Source organism: Theropithecus gelada, chromosome 15 (assembly GCF_003255815.1).
Source record: "Theropithecus gelada isolate Dixy chromosome 15, Tgel_1.0, whole genome shotgun sequence".
NCBI lineage: Eukaryota > Metazoa > Chordata > Mammalia > Primates > Cercopithecidae > Theropithecus > Theropithecus gelada.
In genome coordinates this window covers 8,571,090-8,596,518 of record NC_037683.1, presented here as the reverse complement: position 1 = coordinate 8,596,518, position 25,429 = coordinate 8,571,090, and the positions used below count along the sequence as shown (strand labels likewise).

Below are 25,429 nucleotides of genomic sequence, written 5' to 3'. Positions count from 1 at the left end.
CCGGGGCAGGTTTGGGGATTGTCTGTTCAGAGATTGCATGGGGATTGTGTGTGTGCATGTGTGTATGTGCACGTGTCAGTGCATGTCGTGTGTGTGTGCATGTGCATTCTCCTGAGAAAATTCTTTGTTCATAGCTTGGGGCAGACATCAAAAAGCTCTTGCTTTCCGTCTTTGCTGGGGCCTGCTCTCCACGTCCAGAGGAATCACAGACACCTTTGTTGATCTGGCCAGTGCCCCCTGAGCGTGGCCAATCTCTCCACATGTTCAAGGAAACCGCGTTTGGTTTCCTGCCTTGTTTCAGATCTGTTTCTCTGGGCGAGGACAGCAACGTCCTGTGGTGGGAGGGCCTGGGGCTCGGGTGGGCCGGGCATTCAGCAGTATTTGTTGAGTGTTAACTGAATGCCTGGCATTGTGTTGGGCACGGAAGGTAAAGATAAGTGGACCTTGGGTCCCGACCTGGAGCTGCTCAAGCAGGATGGGATTCATTGAGAAGTTTTTCATTCATCCTTTGGACAGTATTGATTCAATATTTATTTAAGCACTTACTGTGTGCCAGGCACTGAGCTCGGTATGAGGCCTGCCGTGGTGAATGACAGAGATAGGGTCACTGCCTGTGTGATGTGTCCAGCCAACTCTTGCCCCAGATCTTCCCCCTGACACGGAGGGGCTGTCTTCTCTCGGGGCCTCAGTTTCCACATCTTTAAAAAGATGGGGGTCTTCAGATCTCTCCGTCCTCAACATTGTTGTTTTGTTTTTTTGAGATGGAGTCTCGCTCTATCACCCAGGCTGGAGTGCGGTGTCACAATCTCGGCTTCCTGCAATCACTGCCTCCCAGGTTCAAGCAACTCTCCTGCCTCAGCCTTTTGAGTAGCTGGGATTATAAGCATATGCCACCACGCCCAGCTAATTTTTGTATTTTTAGTAGAGATGAGGTTTCACCATGTTGGCCAGGCTGGTCTTGAACTCCTGACCTCGAGTCATCCGCCTGCCTCGGCCTCCCAGAGTGCTGAGATTACAGGCGTGAGCCACCGTGCCTGGCCGTCAACATTGTTATGTTTGGCACATAGGTTGTGGTCAAATTGGCTTTTCTGAAGTTGATTCTTACTGAAGACAAAATGGTGAAAGCCGTGGTAGGGTAGCATGGTATCTTCCCAAAGATGTGCCTGTCCTAATACATAGAACCTGCAAATGTGTGACCTGTCATGGTGAAAGGGACTTTGCAGGTGTGACAAAGTCATGGCTCTTGAGATGGGAGATTGTCCTGGATTATCTGGGTGAGCCCTTTATAATCATAAGGGTACTCATAAGAGGGAGGCAGGAAGCTGGGAGTCAGACAGGGAGCTGTGACAACAGCAGCACAGGAGAGAGACAGACACCCTGCTGCTGCTTTGAAGATGGAGGAAGGAGCCATGATCCAAGGCCTCTAGCAGCTGGAAAAGGCAGGGAAACTGATCCTCCCCTAGAACCCCCAGGAGAAACACGGACCTGCTGACACTTGGGTTTAGGACTGCTGGCTTCCATAACTGTGTGTTGTTTTAAGGCATGAAGTTTCCAGTAATTTGTCACAGAAGCAATAGGAAACTGAGACAGAGGCCAACCTTAAAATCCTTTCCAGGGCTCTCTGGTCCAGGGGATCCTTCCTATTGAAATGATGTTTGAGCAACTTTCTGGAAATTTGCTCACATTTGTTCAATGAAAAGAATCAGGTTAGAAATAGTATGTTATTTATACTTCAATAAAAATTCGGCTTAAAATAGTATGTATTTTTGTAAGTTATATTTATACATTTAAATATATGAATATAAAAATTGAAGATTATACACAAAAATGAAAATTATTATCTCTGGTTGGTAGAAATACAGCCAGTTGGCCAGGTGCAGTGGCTCACGCCTGTAATCCCAGCACTTTGAGAGCCCAAGGCTGGTGGATCACGAGGTCAGGAGATCGAGACCATCCCGGCCAACATGATGAAATCCCATTTCTACTAAAAATACAAAAATTAGCTGGGCATGGTGGCAGGCACCTGTAATCCCAGCTACTTGGGAGGCTGAGGCAAGAGAATGGCTTGAACTCAGGAGGTGGAGGTTGCAGTGAGCAGAGATCGCGCCACTGCACTCCAGCCTGGGTGACAGAACGAGACTCTGTCTCAAAAAAAAAAAAGGCAGTTGTGCCCCTTCCCTTTTTTGTTTTGCTTGGTTTTGCCTGTCAGGAATTTCTATGTCTAGTTCCCTGAGAGCAGGAGTTAAGAACAGCTCTGTTCTTTTTTTTTTTTTTTTTTTTTTTGAGACAGAGTCTCGCTTAGTCGCCCAGGCTGGAGTGCAGTGGCGCGATCTCGGCTCACTGCAAGCTCCGCCTCCCGGGTTCCCGCCATTCTCCTGCCTCAGCCTCCCGAGTAGCTGGGACTACAGGCGCCCGCCGCCTCGCCCGGCTAGTTTTTTGCATTTTTAGTAGAGATGGGGTTTCACCATGTTAGCCAGGATGGTCTCGATCTCCTGACCTCGTGATCCGCCCGCCTCGGCCTCCCAAAGTGCTGGGATCGATCTCCTGACCTCGTGATCCACCTGCCTCGGCCTCCCAAAGTGCTGGGATTACAGGCGTGAGCCACCGCGCCTGGCCACAGCTCTGTTCTTGAGGTTGTCCAGACCTGGGCTCATATCCCAGCACTGCCACTTATTGGCTGTGGGTCACTGGACAAGTTACCATCTCTGGGCTTCCATATTCTCCTCTGTAAAAATGTGGGTAAGATGTGGACCCCGGCACTTTGGGAGACCGAGGTGGGTGGATCACATGAGGCCAAGAGTTTGAGACCAGCCTGGCCAACATGGCGAAACCCTGTCTCTACTAAAAATACAAACAAAATTAGCCAGGCATGGTGGTACATTTCTGTAATCCCAGCTACTTGGGAGACTGAGGCACAAGAATCGCATGAGCCTGGGAACTGGAGGTTGCAGTGAGCTAGGATCGTGCCACTGAACTCCAGCCTGGGTGATGGAGTGAGACTCCGTCTCAAAAGGAAAAAAAAAAAAAGGCCTGGCGCAGTGGCTCATGCTTGCTGTTATCACAGCACTTTGGGAGGCTGAGGCGGGCAGATCACCTGAGGTCAGGAATTTGAGACCAGCCTGGCAAATATGGCGAAATCCTGTCTCTACTGAAAATACAAAAATCAGCTGGGTGTGGTGGCAGGGACCTGTAGTCCCAGCTACTAGGCTGGGGCAGGAGAATCACCTGAACCCGGGAGGCGGAGGCTGCAGTGAGCTGAGATTGCACCACTGTGCTCCAGCCTGAGTGACAGAACAAGACTCCGTCTCAAAAAAAAAAAAAAAAAAAAAAAAAGAGACCTGGACCTACCAGGTGCTAGGAGGAATTCAGTGAGCTGATACTCAGGAAGTATCTCAGGACATGGCCTGGTGCTTACAAGGTATTTAGTGACTGTCCTTATCATTCATGTCATGTTAATTTCTTTTTACAATGAACATGTGTGATTACCTAACAATGAAATAATCAGCACTGAGTAAAATGATTGCTCTTCTTAGTCAAAGTAGAATTTGAGGACCTCATATTGAAGCGAGACTGTCTTTGACTGCACTGTGTGAGAACACCCGCTGGAGCCTGGCCAAGTGCACGCTCACATCAGCATATCCTCTTCCCATTTGCTCAACCTTTGCTTCATGCCAAGCTCCGTGCTAAGCTCCGTGCCAGGGGTTTAGCTACCTGGCTTCACTGAATTCTCACAGCGATGGTTCTTGGTCGGGAGAAATGGTGTTGTTACATGCCTCGTTCTACAGATGAAGAAACTGAGGCTTGGCACAGTGAAGCGAGCGCTGCCTGAGAGGCCCCATAGCCCAAAAAGGATAAATGAAGGATTCCAATCAGACCTGGCTGAGCTCCAAGGCTGAGGACTGAGCTGCTGCAGTCGGGCTGAATTCATTACTGTGAAGTTCAGAGGAAAGGACGTGGTGGGGATGGCCAGGGCAGGCGAGGGAGGGCAGGGTGGGACGAGATGGAGAAATACAGGGCAGAGGGGCAGGGGCCCCGGGGAAAGCTGGCGTCAGCTCGTCCTTGATCATTGTGAGACATGCTGGATAATTCTACAGGCTTTCCTTTCTAAGAAAGACTGAGATCCAATGACTTGTTGCTGAGAATGAAAATTTGTTTAGAGTGACTGGAACTTAGAATTGCTGAACTAAAAATAGTCTGTTATTAGAGTTCACTGAGGCTGGGCACAGTGGCTCACACCTGTAATCTCAGCACTTTGGGAGGCCGAGGTGGGTGGATCACTTGAGGTCAGGAGTTCAATACCCGCCTGGCCAACATGGCGAAACCCCGTCTCTACTAAAAATACAAAAATCAGCTGGACACGGTGGCACATGACTGTGGTCCCAGCTACTTGGGGGGCTGAGGCAAGAGAATCACTTGAAACTGGGAGGTGGAGATTACAGTGAGCCGAGATCACGCCACTATACTGCAGCCTGGGTGACAGAACGAGACTCTATCTCAGTAAATAAATAAAATAAAATAAAATACATAGAGTTCACCGAGGACTCAAATATTTTCCTAAGAAACCTGATGTCCACACGACCTTGTACAATGCCCACTGTGTGCTTATCCACAAGGCTCTCCATAACCCCAGCCCTGCTGTCCAGCACTGGTAGTGTTGTCTTGTGTTGGCATGGATCTCCATTACTGCTATTTAAAAAAAGAAAGCTATTAGAGAACATTTCAAATATATACAACATAAGTAGAAGAGAACAATGAATCTCCATGTACCCATCACCCAGCATCGCCAAATATTTAACAGCCCCGTCATTCTCGTCTCGCCTGTACCTCCTCCCACCCCCAACCCCCACTCAGTGATCATTTGTTCTAGTGCTTTGCTTACAGGGTAAATTTACATACATTGAAATGCTCCGATCTTAGCTGCACACTTTTGACAAATGATACACCGAGGAACCCACACTCCTATCACAATATAGAATGTTTCTGTCTCAGACAGTTCCTTCCAAGTCAAGCTCCGCAGGCAACCTCTGTTCTGTGTTTCTTCCCCTTAGATTAATTTTGACTGTTCCAGAACTTACTATAAATGGAACCATACTGTATGTGCTGTTTTGCGTCTGGCTTCTCTCACGTGGGAGGCACCCCTGTTGTTGCCTGTATTAGTAGTTGTCCTGTCTTATTGCTGAGGACAACCTGGTTCTGTGAATTTACCAGTTTGTTTATCTCTCTACCAGATGATGGACATCTGGCTCGTGTCCAGTGTTGGACTATTGTGAACACAGCTGCTATGAACCTTTGAGTACAAGCCTTTGTGTGAACATATGTTTTCATTTCTCTTGGGGACATACCTAGGTGTGGAATGGCTGGACCCATGGTAGGTGCATGTGTAACGTTTCAGAAACGTCCGTTGTCTTCCAAAGAGGTTAAACCGTGTTGCGTTCCCACAAGCCGTGAATGAAAGTTCCAGTTGCTCCACGCCAACCTCAAATGCAGTCAATCTTTGTCATTTTTATTGCTGTTCTTTTTAAAATGAGCTCATACATAGATGGGGTTTCTGGAACGTTTTTCTCTTGTTGAGCAGCTGGTGTTGGAGAGCTGCTGTGTGTCCCAAAATGGATTGTTTGTTTGCTTCTCGTTTCTTTGTCTTCCTGGAATTCCTTCCCCACGGAGTGGCAGCCAGCGGGATGGTGGAGGTGGGGGTTCTTAGGGGAGTCTTGGTGACCAAAGGTTGGGGGCTGCTGTCCGGGGGGAGGAGCTGGAGCTTGCCCTCTGCCTCACCTCTGCTTCCCTGGAGCTCGGTCTCTGCTTTGGCGCTGGGCACAGGGCAGAGTGGTCTGACCTCGTTTCCTGGTCTGATCCTGCAGCTCCGAGAGCTGCTTCCTAATCTCTCCCCATCTTGTGTGCCAGCCTCAGCTCCTCTGAGCATCCATCCTCGTGTCACTGCCAAACCAGCCCACCGGGCTGTGTGTCTAGGAGTCCCAGCCCATCTGGGCATCCCTCTCTCTTCTCCACAGATATTGGCCCAGTGACCCTCACAGCGGACCCCGCGGTGTTTCAGAGGGAGCTGAGAGAACTCTATGTGCAGGTGGGTACTGTTCCCTGACCCTCTGTCCCACTCTGTGTCCTACCAAGAGGGTTTGGGGAGGTAGCTTCGAGTGACTCCCTCTTGCCCAGCCTCTACTTCTCCCTCCTCCTGGGCAAATGTGTGGCTTCCTTAGGCCATCTGTTAGCTGCTCCCATGGCCCCCTCCATCCTTGCCCACTCAAAGTACTTGGCACGGTGCTGGGCTTATTGGTGTAGTGACTGCCTTCCGTGGGGGTGTGCCCATGTCACTCTTGCATGGGTGAATAAATGAATGAATGAATGAAGCTGCTTGTCTACAGTTAAAGCAGGTTGGATGTTATATCAAGTCCCTGGGAAGGAAGTGACTGAGTGGGCGGGTGACAGTTCAAGATGACTCCCAACACCCAATGGTTTTGGAGGTGTCCCTGGGTGGGTCCCATCTGGAGGAGGCAGGTGGCAGCTGCTGACACGTCCCCGCCCTCCAGGGAGGTGGTGACTGCCCGGAGATGAGTGTGGGGGCCATTAAGGCTGCCGTGGAGGTTGCCAACCCCGGCTCCTTCATCTACGTCTTCTCGGATGCCCGCGCCAAAGACTATCACAAGAAGGAAGAGCTGCTGCGTCTCCTGCAGCTCAAACAATCACAGGTGGGTGAGCCGGCTTTGGGGGCCTGAGTGGGGTCCCCCAGGGGGTCCCAAGGAAGCTGGGGTCTCTCACGCCACCTGAGCCACCACCTGGAGAGAGAGCTGGGCACTTCTCTTCCACAGCCTTGGTCCAGCCTCTGCCATGCATGGCCAGAGCCTCGGAACCAAGTTGGCCCAGGAAGTGTGAGAGTGCTGTCATGCTCTAGGCCCGGGCCAGGGTTCACACTTCCCTGGCGCAGCTTGTTCCTGATGGAGACCGTACCACCTACTCCTTTCATCCCCATCAAAGTCCAGGCAACCCATCTTCCTCCTGGCATCGCCTCTGCTCCTGGTCTCTCTACCATTCATATCCCCTTTGCCATTGTCTCAGGGTTTGGAAGACCTGTCAGATCCCTTGCTTCTGGCTTTTACAGTGAGGGCTGTGAGACAGGACATGATCAAGGGAGGGAGAAGGGCCAGCTCTTTGGCATCCTTGGGCAAGATCCAAAGGGCCGAGACTGCTTCTCTGCCACCGCGTCTAGAACTTGCTTGGGTTCTTCAAGGTTCTTCTAACTCTGCAGCCTCCAGGGGCCACTCTGAGATGAATCGACTTCCACAGCCTTCTTTGTTGTTGACTCAATAGCAGTTCCCAATATGGAACACCTGCTGTTTTCCTGGCCCTGTGCCGAGCACTTATCCTGCATCAGCTCCTGATCCCCATGAGATGGGTACTTCTATTTTCCCTTCTATTCATGTGTCATATGTCATTCTATTCATGTGCCGGACAGAGGAAAGGGCCTACTCCAGGTCACTCCACCCTGGTTGAGGTCCTGCTGCTCACCCCTGAAGCAGCCGGCCAGGGAAGTTAAGAGCAGGCTGCATGTTCATCTTCCAGGTGGTCTTTGTGCTGACGGGGGACTGTGGCGACCGCACCCATCCTGGCTACCTGGCCTATGAGGAGATCGCTGCCACCAGCTCTGGGCAGGTGTTCCACCTGGACAAGCAACAAGTGACAGAGGTGAGCACCGGGAGGAGGCACCATCCCGGAGCCCGTCACTCGGGCACGGTGAGGACATTGACCATCCCTGTGGCTCCAGGTGGCTGAATGGCAAGCAGTCCCCCAGAGATGCAGGGATATATAGATAGCTGAGCAGCGCTGGGTGCACGCCTGTGGCAGGCACAGGAAGCACTGTGCTCAGGTACCACCATGTCATCGCATCTCGCCAAACCCTTCCACCTGTCCCAAAGGCAGGTGCTTCCGTGTTTCCAGGCAGAATTGTGCAGGTAAAGAGGCTGAGGCTTGATGCAGCCCCTTGGGATGGCCTGAGTTCAGCAGTTGGTCCAGGCTGACAAGGTGGCCCCAGAGAGTGTGGCAGAAGTATGGGTGTGGGGCGTCTTCTGAGTGTCTCCCCAGAGTCAGGGAAGCTGGGGTGGCTGGAGGAGCACAGGAGCTCTCAGGTTCAGGCGGTGGTGCTGGGCACTGGCCAGGGAGGGGCCGGCTTGCTATGTGGGCTACGGTGCCAGGATCTGGGTTCACTCAGAGCCCAGTGTTCCGCAGGCACCTGCCGTCCAGTCTTGCTGCTGGACAGGGGTCTGTCCTTCCTCCCCTCAGGGCTCCCTGGTATCATCCTGTTCAGGGCTGTCCCTGCGTTCCCTCCACCCCACACTCCTATCCCCTCCCAGGAGCACAGGGTCCTTCCAGGAGCCAACTGGGAAATGATTAACAATGCTTTCTCTGGGAAGGACAAGCACGCCCATTTCCATGGTGTAAATACTCCCACCTCGGCTGATTCCAAGTTAAGAGTTGGGAAGTGATGCTGACACTCGGCTTTCCTGAGCTTACGCAAGTGGCTCCCACACACCACTGGATCCTGCTCAGGCACACCTCACAACCAGGTCCCTTCTGCTTGTCCCCTGGAGAATATCCAGCCCCTTATCTGACCCCTCTGCCTTTCTGGTCCCCCTGTTATCCCCTTGCCCAAATGTGTTACTGCCCTGCTGGCTTCTCTGCTGTCTCTCCAATGTCCCACGCTCCTCCCCACCCAGAGCCTTTGCTGGTGCGGCCCGTTCTTCCAGCTCTTCTTCTACTGGCTCCTTCTCACCTTCCCAGTCTTGGCTTAAGCGCGCCTCCTCAAAGAGACCCTCCTTGATTTCCTCTCTAGATTAAGTCTCCTATCTCTTGAACCTGGGAGGCGGAGGTTGCAGTGAGCCGAGATCACGCCATTGCACTCCAGCCTGGGCAACAAGAGCGAAACTCCATCTGATAATATTAAAAAAAAAAAAAAAAAAAAAGATTAGGTCTCCTTCTGTGCCCCTCGCAGCTCCCTGTGCTACTTTGCATAATCGTAACTTTATAACTGCGATTATTAAATGTCACTAGGCTGTGAAGTCTCCAGGGGCTGGACTCTGAGTCCCGATGGCCACGGCCTTCCCAGCACTTTACATTTCCCAGCTCAGAGCAGGTGCTGGGTAAATAGCTGGTGAATGGACAGGGTCCTTGGTGCCCAAGTCCCTGGTAAGAGGAAGGAGAGAGAGGCAGGGTATCTGAGGCGGGCCTGGTCGTGGCCTCAAGCCAGTCCTGCTTTGTTGCCTCTGGGAGAGGGTTTTGTGTGTGTATATTTACGAGCTGCAGAGAGCTATCTCCAGGGATGTGTTTAGATTAGCGTGCCTTAACTCCCTGTTGACAGATGGCGTTTGTGGTTCTCTGCGACACTTTAGGCTTCATTTTTTGGCATATCAGCCTACCCTGGAACCGAGTCACCCAAGCAAGGGTGGGAGGCATTTCACAGTGGAAGGATGGGTTGGTTCTTGCTTTTGGGGAGAACTATCTGGCCAATTGCATGGGAACTTGGTTGCTCCCAGGGGCAAATCAGACACAGGGCAGCTGGGCAGGTTGATGGGGGCCACTCGCCCAGGTGTGAGGCTGGGCTGTCGTAAGCCTCTTCCCTGAGCCTGGGAACCTGGATAAGTCCACTACTCCCGGCCGTGGTGCCAGCTTTCTGCTGTGAGAGTCTGGCCGGGCAGCACGCGCCTGACTCGGTAGGACCACCAGTGGCCAGAATTGGCTGCCTCTGGGTAGGGGCCTGGATCCCTCTCCTTCCTGGACACGGAGCTCTGTCATTCTTTTTTTTTTTTTTTTGAGACGGAGTCTCGCTCTGTCGCCCAGGCTGGAGTGCAGTGGCCAGATCTCAGCTCACTGCAAGCTCCGCCTCCCGGGTTCCCGCCATTCTCCTACCTCAGCCTCCCAAGTAGCTGGGACCACAGGCGCCGCCACCTCGCCCGGCTAATTTTTTGTGTTTTTAGTAGAGACGGGGTTTCGCCGTGTTAGCCAGGATGGTCTCGATCTCCTGACCTTGTGATCCGCCCGTCTCGGCCTCCCAAAGTGCTGGGATTACAGGCTTGAGCCACCGCGCCCGGCCCGCTCTGTCATTCTTTAGCTTAATGCCTTGGACCTAGCCCCTTCCAGATGTTCCCAGACATTCGGCCAGCCTGGGAAGGTGCTGGGCAGCCAGGGCTGTGGTCACCCTCCCAGGAGAGATGAATGGTGCCTTCACCCTAGCCAAGGGGTCTCCAGCTGGGAGAACTCCCCAGAAGTTGCAAAAGGCTCCAAACAGTGCATGTGTCGTTAATCCTTTTACCTCTTCAGAGCACATCCAGTGCAGCCCAAGAGGCGTCATGCACTCTTTTCCCCTTGTTTACTGAGCCCCGGGCCAGGTGCAGCTCTGAGTGCTGGTGCGAAGGTGGCCATTAGTCACAGCTGGGGCTTACTGCTTTGGAACATTTCACTTTTTTCAATTGTGAAGTTGGCCTCACTAGTACCTGGATCACCCCTTGGGGTTCCAGGGTAACTAAAGGAAGGTGAGGATCTCTCCCTGGCAGGGGAAATTTGGAGCCTTTACAATCCTTAAACAGGCAGGGGATCATATCAGAGGCAGGCAACGTGGCCCCTTGAACCTGCCCCAAAGGTGTGCATTTTTTATTAAATCTTAGATAAGTCCAAGCACCTGCTGTGCCAGCGCAGCCTCCCCCAAGTTCCCCGGCAGACACACAGCCCAACGCACTGTCACCAGCCCCAAGAGTGGTGGGGGTGGAAGTGGCAGAGCTGGGCAAACCTGCCTGTGCTGCAGCTCCCCTGTGCCTGGGAAAGCCACTCCATCTTTTTTTCCCGGGAGGACATTGGGCCCCTTGCTCTCCTCTGCATCTCCCACCCCACAACTCACAACACACGTTTCAGCACGGCCAGTTCTGTGGGCTGGGAGCCTTCCCATGTTCAGCACCAGCAGGCACAAAAGGTGAACTGCCCAGGTTCTGTGCATCTGCTAGGAGCGAGGTGTGCTTCTAAGACAGTAAGGGTGGGCGGAAGATGGGGGGGGGTGAGGGGGAGCTGCTGGGGGAGCGTCTGACCAGGTGACTCTGATTAATTGATCAGCAGGGGCCCAGAGATGACCTCCTCCTGGACCCCTCGCAGGGGGAGGTGGTTAGGGCTTGGACTCCAGGGCAAGAGGCCTGGCTTCAGGCCTTGCAGCCCTGCCACTTACCTGCAGTGTGACCTCCAGCACAGTCCTCAGCCTCTCTGGGCCGCACTTTCTTCTCGTGTGCAGTTGGGTTATTGAGAGCCCCCACCTGGTGAGATGGTAGCTAGGGTGAGAGGAAGCCATGCATGGGAAGCCCTTGGTAAGATGGCTAAATGCCATCCCACCCCCTGTGCTTCAGTGTGGAGCCCAGGATATGCCCCTCAGTTCCATCAACGCCCCCTGAAGAGTAGGAACTATCTCTGGAAAAGATTCTCTGCTAGGGCGAGTGAGTGCCCAGGGTACCCAGCTGGCAAGGGGCAAAACCCCCAGACTAGGGTCCTCTCTCTGTCACTTCACCGTGAGCCTGCTGGCACAGGGCCTGGGACCCACAGCCCCATCCTCGTGTTCTCATCTCTGCCTCGGGGGCCCATTCACCCCCTGGCTTTCTTTCCCTGCTTCCTCAGCCGCCCTGGCTGTCAAGTGTTCTGGGACGATCCTTGGGGATGATTTATCTGCTGTGAAGGGCCGAGCAGCAGCCATCTGGCTGGGGTAGCAGTGCCAGATTTTTCGTTCCTTCCCCATCGGTGACGGAGATGAGCCCCAGTGCATCGCAGGCTCGCTGGCCCCCCAGCCCCTCTAACATCTGGAAGCCATTGCCTTTGCCAGCTAAACATTGAACTGGCTTAATGAAGGCTCTCTGTGCCGGAACCCTGGGGGCACCACAGGTCTAGAAGGCAATGCCCCCAGGCCTGGCCCTACATGGGGTCTGGCCCTGCTGTGGGCAAGAGGGTCAACCCCCCAACTCCCAAGTTGGGTTGTGCTTAGAGGGCAGGCCATCCTGTGGGTCACTGGCTTTCTGCCTTGTGTCCCAGCCTTCTCTGTGGTTCAGTAGCCTGAATTGCCGAGCATCTTCCCTCCATCAGAACATCCTAGAGCGAGCTTGTAACAGCAGTTATGACACAGTAGCGGGTGTCACTCCTCTGGGTAATTGTTGACTGGTGCTTTGCTCAGTGACACTTCCCTCTTGACCCCTGACAAGGCCTGGCTTGCGCGAAGGGGACGGTGGTCATGGACCTGCTTCTTTGCTGTTGGGGGAGTTGCCTCACATGCTCAGCCGGCTTCTGTGGGCCTCTCCAGCTGGGAGTCCTCAGCCGCTGCTCCCTTCTGTCCAGTCCACCCCCACATGGACGAAGAACCTTGTCCTCATTCCTTGGCTAAGACAGGTGGGACCTTTTCAAGAGACACATTACTTAGAAAGCAAAGCAAGACACAACAATGAAGTAGCTCCAATTATAAAAACAGATGCATTTTCAGAATACAGAATTCTTATCATGTGATAGTTGAACTCTAGCCATAAACTTCTAGGCACATATCTTCTAGCTCAGTCTGAAAAAAAAAAAAAAAACCTCTCATTTTCCAGTTCTTTTGATTCCTTTCCCTTTTGTAGAAGATCACATGGTAAGCAGAGCTGAAGGACTATGATATTTAGAGCAAGAATGACCAATAAGTAGCATGCAAGACACCACTTTCAAAACCCACATTCGTGGCAGACATTGCTAATCAATCACAGAACTTTTTCTACTTGGGGCTGAATGTGGCTTTGCCTTTCTTCTTCAGACAGCTTTTCAGGAAGCGTTTCCAGTAGCTTGGAGTTGGCAAGCAACAGTATACCACTGTGATTGTTCAGGTGTATATTAAAGTCACAGCGTACTTGGTTTTGTTGTTGTTGTTGTTGTTGTTGTTGTTTGGTTTTTTTTTTTTTGAGATGGAGTTTTGCTCTTGTCACCCAGGCTGGAATGCAGTGGCACGATCTCAGCTCACTGCAAACTCTGCCTCCTGGGTTCAAGCAATTCCCCTGCCTCAGCCTCCCAAGTAGCTGGGATTACGGGCGCCTGCCACCATGCCTGGCTAATTTTTATATTTTTAGTAGAGATGGGATTTCACTGTGTTAGCCAGGCTGATCTCAAACTCCTGACCTCAGGTGATCCGCCCGCCTTGGCCTCCCAAAGTGCTGGGATTACAGGCGTGAGCTACCGTGCCCGGCTGCATACTTGTTATTTTAAATGACTTTACTTTAATAAAAAAGTACTATGAAGAATTTCCAAGGTACAGAAAAGTAAAAAGAAAACACCTACCAACTAGATTCAACAATTGTTTACATTTCTGCTCGACTTGCTTTATCTATCTCTTTATACTTTTTGCTGAATCATGACACCTTATCCATAAATAATTCAGCATGGATTTCTGAAAAAAGGTAGTCTTCAACATAACCCACAATATCATCTAATAAAATTAATGAGTTTCCTAGTATCATCCCATACACAGCCCATGTTCTAATTTGCCTGTCTAATTTGCCAAACTGTCTTTGATCACAGTTTTCGTCAAATCAGGATTTCATCAAGGGCTGTGCGTTTCCTTTGGTTGTTATGTCTATTAAGTCCTCTTTGGTCTGAAGCCATCAGCTCTTTTTTTAATGACACTAAGCTGTTGAAGAGGCATGGATTCGTACCCTGTCCCATGTTCTAGAGTCTTCTGATTATTTCCTCGTGGTGTCATTAACTTTTTTTTTAATCCCCTGTGTTTCCCCCAAAGTGGATGAGTCCAAAGGCCTGATTCGATGAAGGCTGACATTTTTGGCAGGAATATATATTTCCTAGTTGGTGCTGAGTGTGTCTTCTGTTGTATCACACCAGGAAGCAAATAGTGTCTGAGCATCCCATTATTACTGATGATAAGTTCGATGACTGGGTGAGGGTAGCGACAGCCAGCTCTCTGCATGGTTGGGCCGTGTTTTTGCCTTTATGACTCAAGTGTAGGGTAATGTTCTGGCTCTGTGTGGACATCTAGTTCCCATCAACCTTTCATCTATTAGTTTTAGCATCCACTGAGGACTCTTGCCTGAAATGATTATTTCATTAGGGGCTGCAAAATGATGATTTCCTAACTGCATCATTCCTCCCACATTTATGAGTGGGCATTCTTCCTAGAAGAACTTTTATGCATCAAAAGCGATGGATGATTTGGTTTCTCTGAAGTACAATTTCTACTGAAAAGGCACGGAATCACACTTAATTCTTTCTCTTCAATTAAGGAGTCACTTCAGTGGTGTCAGGGGAGGTTTTACTGTTTTGAATTTTGCTTTCTCTTTTTTGAGTACCATTATGTGCCCATGGATTATATTATTCAAGGTGTTTCAATTGAGTACAGTTATTATTCTCTTTTGGGTTCAAGTTGTCCCAAATTTAGTCAGTGGGAGCTCCTTCAAGCTGGTTCCTATGTCCTTTTGATATGTCCTTATTTGTCTTTGAGAACTTCTTTGTTTTGTGGAATAACCCATCATCCCAGGCTCACCTTATAAATTGCCTGCCCCAGACCTGGAATTAGCCATTTCTCCAAGGAACCCTAGTGGGGAAAGGTATTTAGAAACCAAGATCTGGGTACTGGTGATGATCATTGATATTGAGAATTTGGGCCATCATTGCTTCTGGATCAATTGTCCTATCTATCTATCTATCTATCTATCTATCTATCTATCTATCTATCTATCTATCAACCTACCTACCTATCTATCATCTATCTCTATCTGGAGAACTTATACTGATATTTCCAATTCAAATTTTACATTGTGAATCTTTTGCTTAGCTCATTGGATTTTATACTTGCAGCTCTCTCTTACATTTGTTTATAAGAAAAAAAATCTCGATTCCGAAAATATTAACATCTTTACTTATTTGCTTTATATATCCAACAAGATATATAAAATGGTTTCAAAATCCCAATGCTGATAGTTCTTCCAAATTAAATCTATTAACTAAAGACTTTTTTGTATAGTTCTTGTTGTCCTCCTACTGAGAAAGGATAATTGAACCACTGGGTTCAGAATTCACTTGGAGTTTTTCTTTTCTTTCTGTGGTTGTGGCATCAATTTTATGGTTGAGATCATTGTGTTTCAGTTTTAGGGTCTGCACAGGATGGACGCTCTTTGAGGTAACTTGGCCTGGAAAGAGAAGGTTCAGACTTGAAGGGGCCCCCTTCCTCTCCCTCTTTCTTGGTTTCCTTGCTGGAATCTAGGTGACTTGGCTATTGCAGAGGAGGAGGCTTGAGCTGGGGAAAGGAGGGATGTGGAGTGAGGTGCCGGAGAAGTGGACTTATGGCCAGCCTGATGGCTCTGCCCAGGAGATGCATGTCCTACTGAACTCACACAGCCAGCGGATGCCTCCCGAGCACCACTCTGTGCGCTCAGGGCTGAGACACACATGGGCGCAGCAGAGGGTCTCTGTCCCCACAGAGCTCCCAGGCCAGTAGGGATGAGAAGCCCAAATCCAATAAATGTGAGTGATTGGAGTGCAGATTGCTGCGAAATAGGATGTATCAGGGAACAGAGCCTTTTCAGGATTAGAGAGGCCTCTTCAAGCAGTGAGCTGAAGAATAGCAAGGAGATGGTCGATGAGGAGGCAGGGCATTCCTGCAAAGAGCACGGCATGTGTGGGTGGGGGCTGCCTGTGGGAGGGGTGGGGTCCAGCGTAGCAGGCAGGGAGAGGCAGTGGCACAGTGACCTTGGGTTGGCATAGATGCCTAGGACCATAGAACAGAGGGTCTTGAAGGCCACGATCAGGATTTGGAGAAACTAAATAAGTCTGTGCTCAATTTTCGTAGGAGGAGTATCTCTGAGGGAGTTTGGGAACCTCCTAAAGTCATACCCTAAATGTGTACCTAAGGAATAGGATGGTATCCCAGGCAGAGGGTCCTTACCTTGTATCGGATTCTCAGTGGGACTTGTCCAAAGGATGTAAGATTTTAGAATGGATAATATTATATCCATTCTGGGATAATCGGTCATGAACTACATGAGTCTGGGGGAGTTTCCAGATCTCCAGGGTTCATTGTGTGTAAGAGGCACCTGGAGGAAGTATGGGTGCTGTGAAAGGAGGCCAGGTGGAGAAGTGGGGAAGAGTCTTCCCAGCCGAGGGACACACCCTTGCTCCTTCTGCGCTGAGTCCTCCGAATGCCTGAATTCAGGCTTCACAGCTTGGAGCCTACAGAAGCCAGGAGGGTCACATGTGTGAATCGGGTCTGGTGTTGGACATGGGGCAGTGGGGTGGCCTTGGGCAACCTGGAAAGTTTGTATGCTGCCTAAAATCCGTGGGAGGGGGAAGGCAGTGTGGGCACCTGCTGGCATCAGTTCCTCATACTTGCCTCCAGGTGCTGAAGTGGGTGGAGTCGGCGATCCAGGCCTCCAAGGTGCACCTGCTGTCTACAGACCACGAGGAGGAGGGGGAGCACACATGGAAACTCCCCTTTGACCCCAGCCTGAAGGAGGTCACCATCTCATTGAGTGGGCCAGGGCCTGAGATTGAAGTCCAAGATCCACTGGGTATGGACCACCACGGGATTGGCTTCCTCTTTGGCCCCAAGACTGAGCTGGAAGCCCAGGATGGAAAAAAGAAAGAGACCAAGGGTGGCAGGGCTTCAGACATGAGGCTCTAGGAAGAAGGAAATGTGGGGTGGTGGGGCACAAAGTGGAGAGAGGGTGCCCATGGTGTGCGAGGAAGCCGGAGGGCCATGGCAACTGACGATGGGAATTAAAGTAATGGTGGTCCCTGGATCGTGAGGCTCTCCCCAAGTCTTTTCCATGGTACCCCAGTGGATTCTTATGGTGGTGAGAACTCATAGCACATCGTACAGATGGGAAGCTGGGGCTCCGGGTGCTGAGTGCTCATCAAGGTCAACAGAGCCAGGGGCAGTGTGATTCAGATATGGTCACCTGGCCCCATGGCGCTCTGAGGATGTCATGAGCACCCAGGTCTAGAGGCCAAACACACAGTCCACCCCTGGTTATCCCTGAGGGTGGAGCATGGAGTGAGGCAGCAGCTCAAGGCAAGACACCTTGTCAGTTCTGGGAAGACCAAGGCTAGTGTTTGGTGCACTGTGGATTCCTGGAGACATGTGGGAATCCTGCCACCCCCAGGAAGGGGTTAGGGACTGAGCAGCCCTTGGGGCTTCCACAGGGAGGATCCTGCAGGAGGACGAGGGCCTCAAAGTGCTTCTCAACATCCCTGACTCGGCCAAGGTCGTAGCCTTTAAGCCTGAGCATCCCGGGCTGTGGTCCATCAAGGTAGGGGCACTGGGTTGCAGGAGAAGAGTGGACTAGCTTCACTGGGCTGGAACCATCTTCCTCCTGCTTGCCCTGGGGAGTCTGTGGCCTCGGGAAGCTGATGGCTAGAATGTGGGTGGTGATATGGTCATATCAATAGAAGTAAAGGGTCAAGGACAGAGGAAGGGCATTCTGCCTTGTACCAGTAAGAAGAAATAGACTGATTTGGGGTTAGTTTGGGAACATTTAAGAAGGACTTGGAGAAATGACTTCAGGGTTCAGAGGTGCATGACCAAGCTGTGAAGAATGTGTAAAAGAAGCAAGAGCAACTTTGCTGGGAGGGCTCAGTGGGGCAGGGCTGGCAGGAAGAGGAGGGGCCTGCTGGAATAGACAAGGTGCTGGGAGCGAGGGACTGCGGGCCAGCTTGGCTCCCAACAGAGCATCCTGGGATGGGCAGGCTGCTGCCCTGGAAGAGTGGGGGTTTCTGCTGACCAGGCAAACATTTATTGAGCACCTTCTGCAGGCACTGTGCCAGGTGCTGCAGGTAAAGTGGCAGTACCACCACCTGCCTTTCAAACTCTGAGCACCTCTGAGCCAAGAGCTGTAATACCAGTGGGGAGGGCAAGGCAGGGAGTTAGACGTGCAGGGGGACAGACAGGGCCTGCAGGGGCTGAGGCGAGCTGAGGGGCAGCACGGCTTCAAGAGTGCTGCTCAGGTTGGGGTCATAAGCTGGGGCTTCAGCTCCTTCATTTGGGGAGCATTGTGCTGGGCCCCTTGGGAGCAGGTAAGTTGCCCGTGTGTCTACAAAAGCAGGATTCCAGCTGCTGATGCAGGGCTGGGTCAGGTTGGTCGCCTCCTGCCCTAAGCTGGAGTGCTGGGGTCCCATCCTCTGGTGATGTGAGACCTGGGCCTGTGCTAGGTCTATAGCAGTGGCCGCCATTCCGTGAGGATCACAGGCGTCAGCAACATTGACTTCCGAGCCGGCTTCTCCACTCAGCCCTCGCTGGACCTCAACCGCACCCTCGAGTGGCCCTTGCAAGGTACAGTACCCCAACCCTACAGACAGTGCTGAGCTGCCTCTGAAGACCTGGGGCTTGGCTTTGGGAGGTAGGGGGGAAGTGACGGGGGAACGCTTGGCTGTGTGTGACTGTGAAAGGGACCGTACAGGAGGCCAAGTGGGGCTGTGCCCCCAGACCACAGCGATGTAAACTGAGCTTCCAGGCCAGCATTCTTTCCATTAGCCCCAGCCAGGTGACATTGTGACATTTACCTTTAGAACATCCTTCCTGCCTCCAAAGTCAGTGTCCTGGAGGACACTTACACTGTGCCCTTTATTATTGAGTTCACACCTTCTCCTTTCTTTTTGTCAAACCAACTCTGTCTAGAGTCCTACTTCTTCAGTTTTCCAGTGAACAGCAGGCCAGTTCAATGAAAGAACACGTGCCAGCGAGTTAACGGCTTACCAAAAAAGGAAAGCAGTGCCTTACTGCAAAGGAAGGAATGTCCTGGGGGACATTTGGGTGTCCCAAGACTGAGGAAGGTTGGAGGAGCCTAGGGGGATATTGAGGGTGGAGGCACAGGCATCCAATTGGAAACCACCCACCAGGGTCTGAGAATGCCTGCATGCTCACTAAGGTTCCACTGGGAGAAGCCTGGGCACCGAGGCAGGCTTCTGGTGCAGGCTGCCTGAGCTCCACGCCAGGAAATACCATCTGGTGGCCAGGTCAAAGGTCTCAGTTTATAGATGGGAAAATGTAGTCCCTGTCATGGGACCATTTGGAGACTTTTGCAGGGACCAGCTCAGCTCAGCTCAGCTCCTCCTAGGAGGAGCCTGGATCAGGTCAGGCTGACTCTGGACCCTGAACAGTGACCAAAAATGGTGCAAGCCAGACCTTCAGTGCTTTCTTTCGAGTCTGTCTGTTCTAATGTTTGTTTTTCTTGTCAGCCCTTGTCAGTTTTCCTGCCAGGACCGGGAGTCATATCTTGAAAGTGAAAAGGGGCTGCTTGCTCAGTTTGTGTGTTTTGCTGATAGCAGAAAGGGAAGAAGCAGGGAAACTTTGATTCCACTGTTCAGCCAGGACAGCCAAGATATCCTACGTGTAGTGATGGTATGGGGACTGAAAACTGACCTGTCCCCAGGGCCTGTCCCCAATGGAAGTGGGTGCAGGAGGCCACATGTGACCTTGCTGGGTTTCTGCTTTTGATAAAGATGTATATCCAAGATCTTTTTTTTTTTTTTTAGATGGAGTCTCACTCTGTCACCCAAACTGGAGTGCAGTGGTGCAATCTCTGCTCACTGTAACCTCTGCCCCTGGATTCAAGCAATTCTGTTGCCTCAGCCTCCTGAGCAGCTGGGATTATAGGTGCACACTACACACCTGGCTAATTTTTGTATTTTTAGTAGAGACAGGGTTTTGCCATGTTGGCCAGTTTGGTCTTGAACTCTTGACCTCAGGTGATCTGCCTGCCTCAGTCTCCCAAAGTGCTGGGATTACAGTCATGAGCCACCATGCCAGGTCATGATAATTTTTTTTAAAGAGAAACATGTGGGAGGCCAAGGTAGGAGGATAGCTTGAGGCCAGGAGTTCAAGGCCAGCCTGGACAACACAGCAAGACCTCATCTCTACAAAATTTAAAAAATTAGCCAGGTATAGTGGTGCATACCTGTAGTCTCAGCTACTTGGGAGGCTGAGGTGGGAGGATTGCCGGAGCCCGAGTTTGAGGCTGCAGTGAGCTGTGATTACACCACTGCACTCCAGCCTGGATGACAGAAATTTTTTTGTTTTTTTTGTTTTGTTTTGTTTTGTTTTGTTTTGTTTTGTTTGAGACGGAGTCTTGCTCTGTCGCCCGGGCTGGAGTGCAGTGGCCGGATCTCTCAGCTCACTGCAAGCTCTGCCTCCTAGGTTTAGGCCATTCTCCTGCCTCAGCCTCCCGAGTAGCTGGGACTACAGGCGCCCGCCACCTCGCCCGGCTAGTTTTTTCTTTTTGTATTTTTTAGTAGAGACGGGGTTTCACCTTGTTAGCCAGGATGGTCTCGATCTCCTGACCTCGTGATCCGCCCGTCTCGGCCTCCCAAAGTGCTGGGATTACAGGCTTGAGCCACCACGCCCGGCAGAAATTTTTAAAAGATATTATGAAATTGGAGTCCAGTTCTGCCTCTTCTGGGATAGTCTGAAAAGTACCACATTTCCATCAAGACAGTAAAGAAAACCAAAGAAAACGTGACCATGGGGAGAGTCTGGTCAGAAGTTGGAGTCCCCAGACTTGGTGTTTGCTTTATCTTAGACCATTCCCTGAAACCTGTCTGATTATGACCCACACTACAGCTAATGGGGTGGGGGACAGTTCTACTCCATGGGACTCCAAGTCAGTGCAGACAGAGGGGATGCAGCCATTGGGAAGCTGTGGTTGGACGACTGTGGTGTTTCAGCACCACGGACAGTAGCAAGGTCCCTCTCTACCTATCCCATCCCCAGCGTTAGTCAGCACCAGGGTATGTAGGGAAGGAGGAACCAGGTAGGAAGAGCCAGGCAAGCAGGACCCCTGGGGTGTGGCTCAAGGGCCCCTACTTGAGGCGGATCACAGAGCCAGATGCTGACGCCAGCACTTTGTTCTTCACCTTCCCTCTGCAGGGGTCCCCATCTCCCTGGTGATCAATTCCACGGGCCTGCAGGCACCTGGCCTCTTAGACTCGGTGGAGCTGGCACAGAGCTCAGGGAAGCCCCTCCTGACCCTGCCCATGAAGACCCTCTCCAATGGCTCCACCCACCAGCTGTGGGGCGGGCCGCCCTTCCACACCCCCAAGGAGCGCTTCTACCTCAAGGTGAAGGGCAAGGACCATGAGGGAAACCCCCTCCTTCGTGTCTCTGGAGTGTCCTACAGTGGGATGGCCCCAGGTGAGTGGTTGGCTGTTTTGTCCCCCAGCCCCCTGGCTCACTCAGAGTCCCATTTCTTCCTGGAGCCTTCCCTGACTGGATTAGATTAAATTAGATTAGAAAGTATTTGTTCATTAAGCTTCTATGGACAGCTATTCCCTATAAGGCATTTTGTTAAATACTAAGGTGCTTCAGATGTGGCTCTCGGCTCAAAGGTTTAGAACAAAGTCATCCATTCAGTATCCATTCATCCATCTACCCATTCATCCATCCATCCACCCATTCATTCATCCGCTGACCCATTAACTCATCTACCCATCTACCCACCCATTCATCCACTCATCCACCCACCCATTCATGCATCCATTGACTCACCTATTCATCCATCCACCCACCCATTCACTCACCCATTCATTTACCCATTCATGCATCCATCCACTTACCCATTCATGCATCCATCCACTCACCCACTCATGCATCCACCCACCCACCCGTCTATCTATTCATCCATCCACTCACCCCTTCAGTCACCCATCCATCTACCCACCCATTCACTATTAATTCACCTATCCTATCCATCTGTTTATCCATCTATCCACCCATTCATCCACCCACCTGTCCACCCACCCATCCACCCATCTATTCAGCATTCATCGTGAGTATCTACTATGTACCAGTCATGGTGCTAGGCACTGTAGACACAGCAATGGGCAGGAAAGACATGGGCATTTGCTCTTCCATAATCACAATCGCTGTCATAATCACAATCATCTAAGTCACCATTTGGACACTTTCCATGGGGCAGTCCTGGGCCAAGCTCCTGCCATGTGCTAGCTCACTGATGCTTACAGCTTTTCTGAGGTGTGTCCCCACTTCATAGATAAGGAAACTAAGCCCACCTGGCTCACAGGGCTGCCCTGGGGGTGCCCAGGCTAATGCACACAACAAGACAGCATTTGGGTCCTCAGAGGCCACACTCAGAATGTATCCATTTGTGGGCAAGGGTCCTCCAGTGTGGCAGCTGCTGTTACCGTTACATCATTGCAGGAACAGGTCGATTTGTCCTCTAATCTTTGGCCATGGTCTGTTGGTTCCCATATGTGTGGCTTTTTGCTGGTTTCCTGAGTGTCCCTGAGGTATCACTGTTCAGGCTGGAAGCTCCCAGGGAGATGGGTGGATCTTTGGCCTTTCAGATCTGCCCCTGGTCCTAGCAGGGATGTCTTAGAGCCACTGGTCATCTTGCCTGCTGGCTTCATTGCCTTTCTCCTGCTCACTGTCTCCCTCCCCTGGAGGTGGCCTGAGGGGAGCTTACAAAGGTGGATGTCACTAACATTCTAGCACTTCTTTGTGGGGGATCTCAGTGAGAGGCATCCTCCTCTGTCCACTTCAAATAGGGATGCAGGGAGTGCCCATCGTGCCCATGGTGCCCATGGTTGGTAGAGGACTTTGAGGACCTGGGTGGGGCAGGGCAGGGCTGGGCAGGAGAGCTGGAGACCTATTCTTTCCAGCCTCCCAGCTTCCACTCCCCTCCTGTGGTTCCGGGCCTCTCTTCCCTTGGCCTTTGCAGCCTTGAGGAGGAACTTTCAGGAAGGAATTTCAGCAGGGGGAATAACAGCCTCTGTTTTCTTTCCCCTGTTCTTTCAGATGGATCCAAGAGTTTGGAGCTTAGCTCTGGCTTTTGTTCTCTATCTCAGCTCTAGATTGGAGTTGGGGGAGGGATTGGTTTGGATTTTTGTTTCCTTCCCTGCCCTCCAGGTCTGGAAGGCTGGGATTTCGCCTTGTAGCAGGTGGCTCTGGGTTTGGAGAGATGAGGGTGGTCCCTTTTAGCTCATGGAAATGGGGAGCCCAAGCTGGCTTGGCAGAGGCTCCCAGGGCGCGTGGGTGAGCAGCGACGGCTTTGCACACAGCCAAGGACGTGGCTGGATGGTCGGACACCCCTCCCCCCCGGGACAGATGTGGCAGGGAGCCTGGAGCATGATGTCACCGCTGCCTGCCCATCCCCAGCCTGGGCTCCGAGGAGGTCTAGTGCATTGTCTCACCCCCGGAGCATCTCTGCTGGGCTCCTCTGCTGGCGGGGATGGGGAGACAGTGACACACAGATTGAGCCCTTGCCAGGGAGCACCCAGCTCTGATGGGCCACGGCCAACCCTGTGGGGCAGTTTCTCAGACTTCTCCATTGAAGTAATTCCAATAGCCAAGGGAAGGGACTGTGTCACTCCAAGACCAGGCTCAGGCCAGGGGGACAGTGGCGTCTGATTGGGGTCCCATAGGGCTCATTGCAAGCTATGAAATTTTATTGAAGTCTCTGGTTTTATCTCAAAAATGTGTGCGAATTTTGCATTTATACCCATCCTCTAGCTGTGCCTTTTTTTTTTTTTTTTTTTGAGATGGAGTGTCTCTCTGTAGCCCAGGCTGGAGTGTAGTGGTGCGATCTTGGCTCACTGCAACCTCGGCTCACTGCAACCTCCGCCTCCCGGATCCCAGTTCAAACAATTCTCCTGCCTCAGCCTCCTGAGTAGTAGCTGAGATTGCAGGAATAGGCCACCATGCCCAGCTAAGCTTTGTATTTTTAGTAGAGACAAGGTTTCACCATGTTGGCCAGGCTGGTCTTGAACTCCTGACCTCGTGATCTGCCCACCTCCGCCTCCCAAAGTGCTGGGATTATAGGCGTGAGCCACTGCACCTGGACTGGTGGGCTAATTTTTAAATGAAAAGGCTTATTTCCAACAAAGTTGGGTAAAACTGATGTTCTAGGCAGAGAAGCAATTGCACAAACCCACACATACCCTTGGGAGCCTAATCCTAGTTGGTAGCATTTCATCAGATTTCATACAATTGAGACGGTGCAGCGGAAGGGCCTGGTCCGGGCTGGCCAGTCTTGAGTTGAATAGTCTAACAAACCACAAAAGCCCCAGGAGCTGCGCCTAGGGAAACTGGTGATGCCACATGTATTGTGCCACGAGTTCTCCATGCACCACTTCTCACCAGCTCCTCAGGACAACACAGGGAGGATGGTACCATGATCACCCCATTTTGCAGAGGTGAAAACTGAGCTTAGAGAGGTGACCACCAAGTGGTGGAGCCAGGGGTTGAATCCTGGCCTCCTGGCTGCTGGTACATCCCTACGGGTCTCTGTGTCACTGGGTGTGGTGAGGGGGCGGTGGGCAGACATTCTGAGTCCTGGTCCCTGCCTACAGGCGCTCCCCTCGTCAGCATGGCCCCCAGGATCCATGGCTACCTGCACCAGCCCCTGCTGGTCTCCTGCTCGGTGCACAGCGCCCTTCCCTTCCGGCTGCAGCTGCGGCGAGGTGAAGCCAGGCTGGGCGAAGAGAGGCACTTTCAGTGAGTGGCCCCCGGCAGCTGATTGTCCCCAGCCACAGGGCTCCTGGCTGCTGAGGCCTGGGAGGGATCTCAGGGGAGTGGGTGGCAGGAGAGAGACCTTGGTCTCTGTCACTATCCTCCTGGGCAGCCCAGCCTGGGACTTCCAGTGCAGCCAGGGATGGAGAAATTTGTCCCTGAGACTCCCACCACTGCTGGGCCATCAGCTGGTGAAGAAGCCGGGGGCCTTCCTCAGCTCCCGGAAAACTCAGCCCATGCAGGGCCCAGCCGTGGGCATCAGAGCAGGAAGGATGGGAGCCCAGGACTTGGAGAGAGTAAGGACCTGACTCCAAGTCACACAGCATGTCATGGACTGTCCATGTACTTGGCTGTGTACGTCTTCTCACTGCGTCTCACAGAGGAATTGGGGTCTGCCCTTGGGGCAGGATTCAGGGGACTGAAGTCCTGAGGGGCAGATGAGGCCAGGGAGGCCCTGACCAGTGATTGTGCGTCTCCTACTATTCCCTGTTCACAGGCAGTCAGGAAACAGCAGCTGGGAGATCCCGCGGGCCTCCAAGGCCGAGGAGGGCATGTACGAGTGCACAGCCATCAGCAGGGCTGGGATCGGGCGAGCAAAGGCCCAGATTGTCGTCACAGGTCTGTCCCTTGGGGCCCCTCCATGTACCCCTTCCTTACCCTCTTCCTGGGTTCTTCCGCCTAGGATTTCCTCCCGGTGAGTCTCCAGCCAGCTGCCGGGACTGTTCGTCATCCCGCGTCTGGCTACCCAGGCTGCCACCTGCCTGCTGCCCCTCCTTTGTGTCTGTCTCACCCAGGAATGGCCTGTGGGTCTCAGCTGGAGGAAGGCTGAGGACGCGGCTTGGGTCTTCCTGCCCTGCCCAGCTTTGATCCCAGCTCTGACTTCTTGAGGCTCGGCTTTCAGGGGCCGCCATC

The 25,429-nt window shown here is 52.0% G+C and overlaps 1 protein-coding gene across 1 annotated transcript in view; it reads left to right on the top strand.

Moving 5' to 3' along the window:
- The window catches only part of HMCN2 (hemicentin 2), a 170,188-nt gene that overhangs the window by 14,690 nt on the left and 130,069 nt on the right, over positions 1–25,429 (top strand). The window contains exons 2-10 of the mRNA XM_025360526.1: positions 6,009–6,079; positions 6,543–6,701; positions 7,573–7,695; positions 16,394–16,565; positions 17,200–17,306; positions 18,205–18,325; positions 20,918–21,181; positions 24,358–24,502; positions 25,014–25,135. Coding sequence (XP_025216311.1) covers positions 6,009–6,079; positions 6,543–6,701; positions 7,573–7,695; positions 16,394–16,565; positions 17,200–17,306; positions 18,205–18,325; positions 20,918–21,181; positions 24,358–24,502; positions 25,014–25,135 — 1,284 coding nt within the window. The remainder of the gene's footprint in view (positions 1–6,008; positions 6,080–6,542; positions 6,702–7,572; positions 7,696–16,393; positions 16,566–17,199; positions 17,307–18,204; positions 18,326–20,917; positions 21,182–24,357; positions 24,503–25,013; positions 25,136–25,429) is intronic.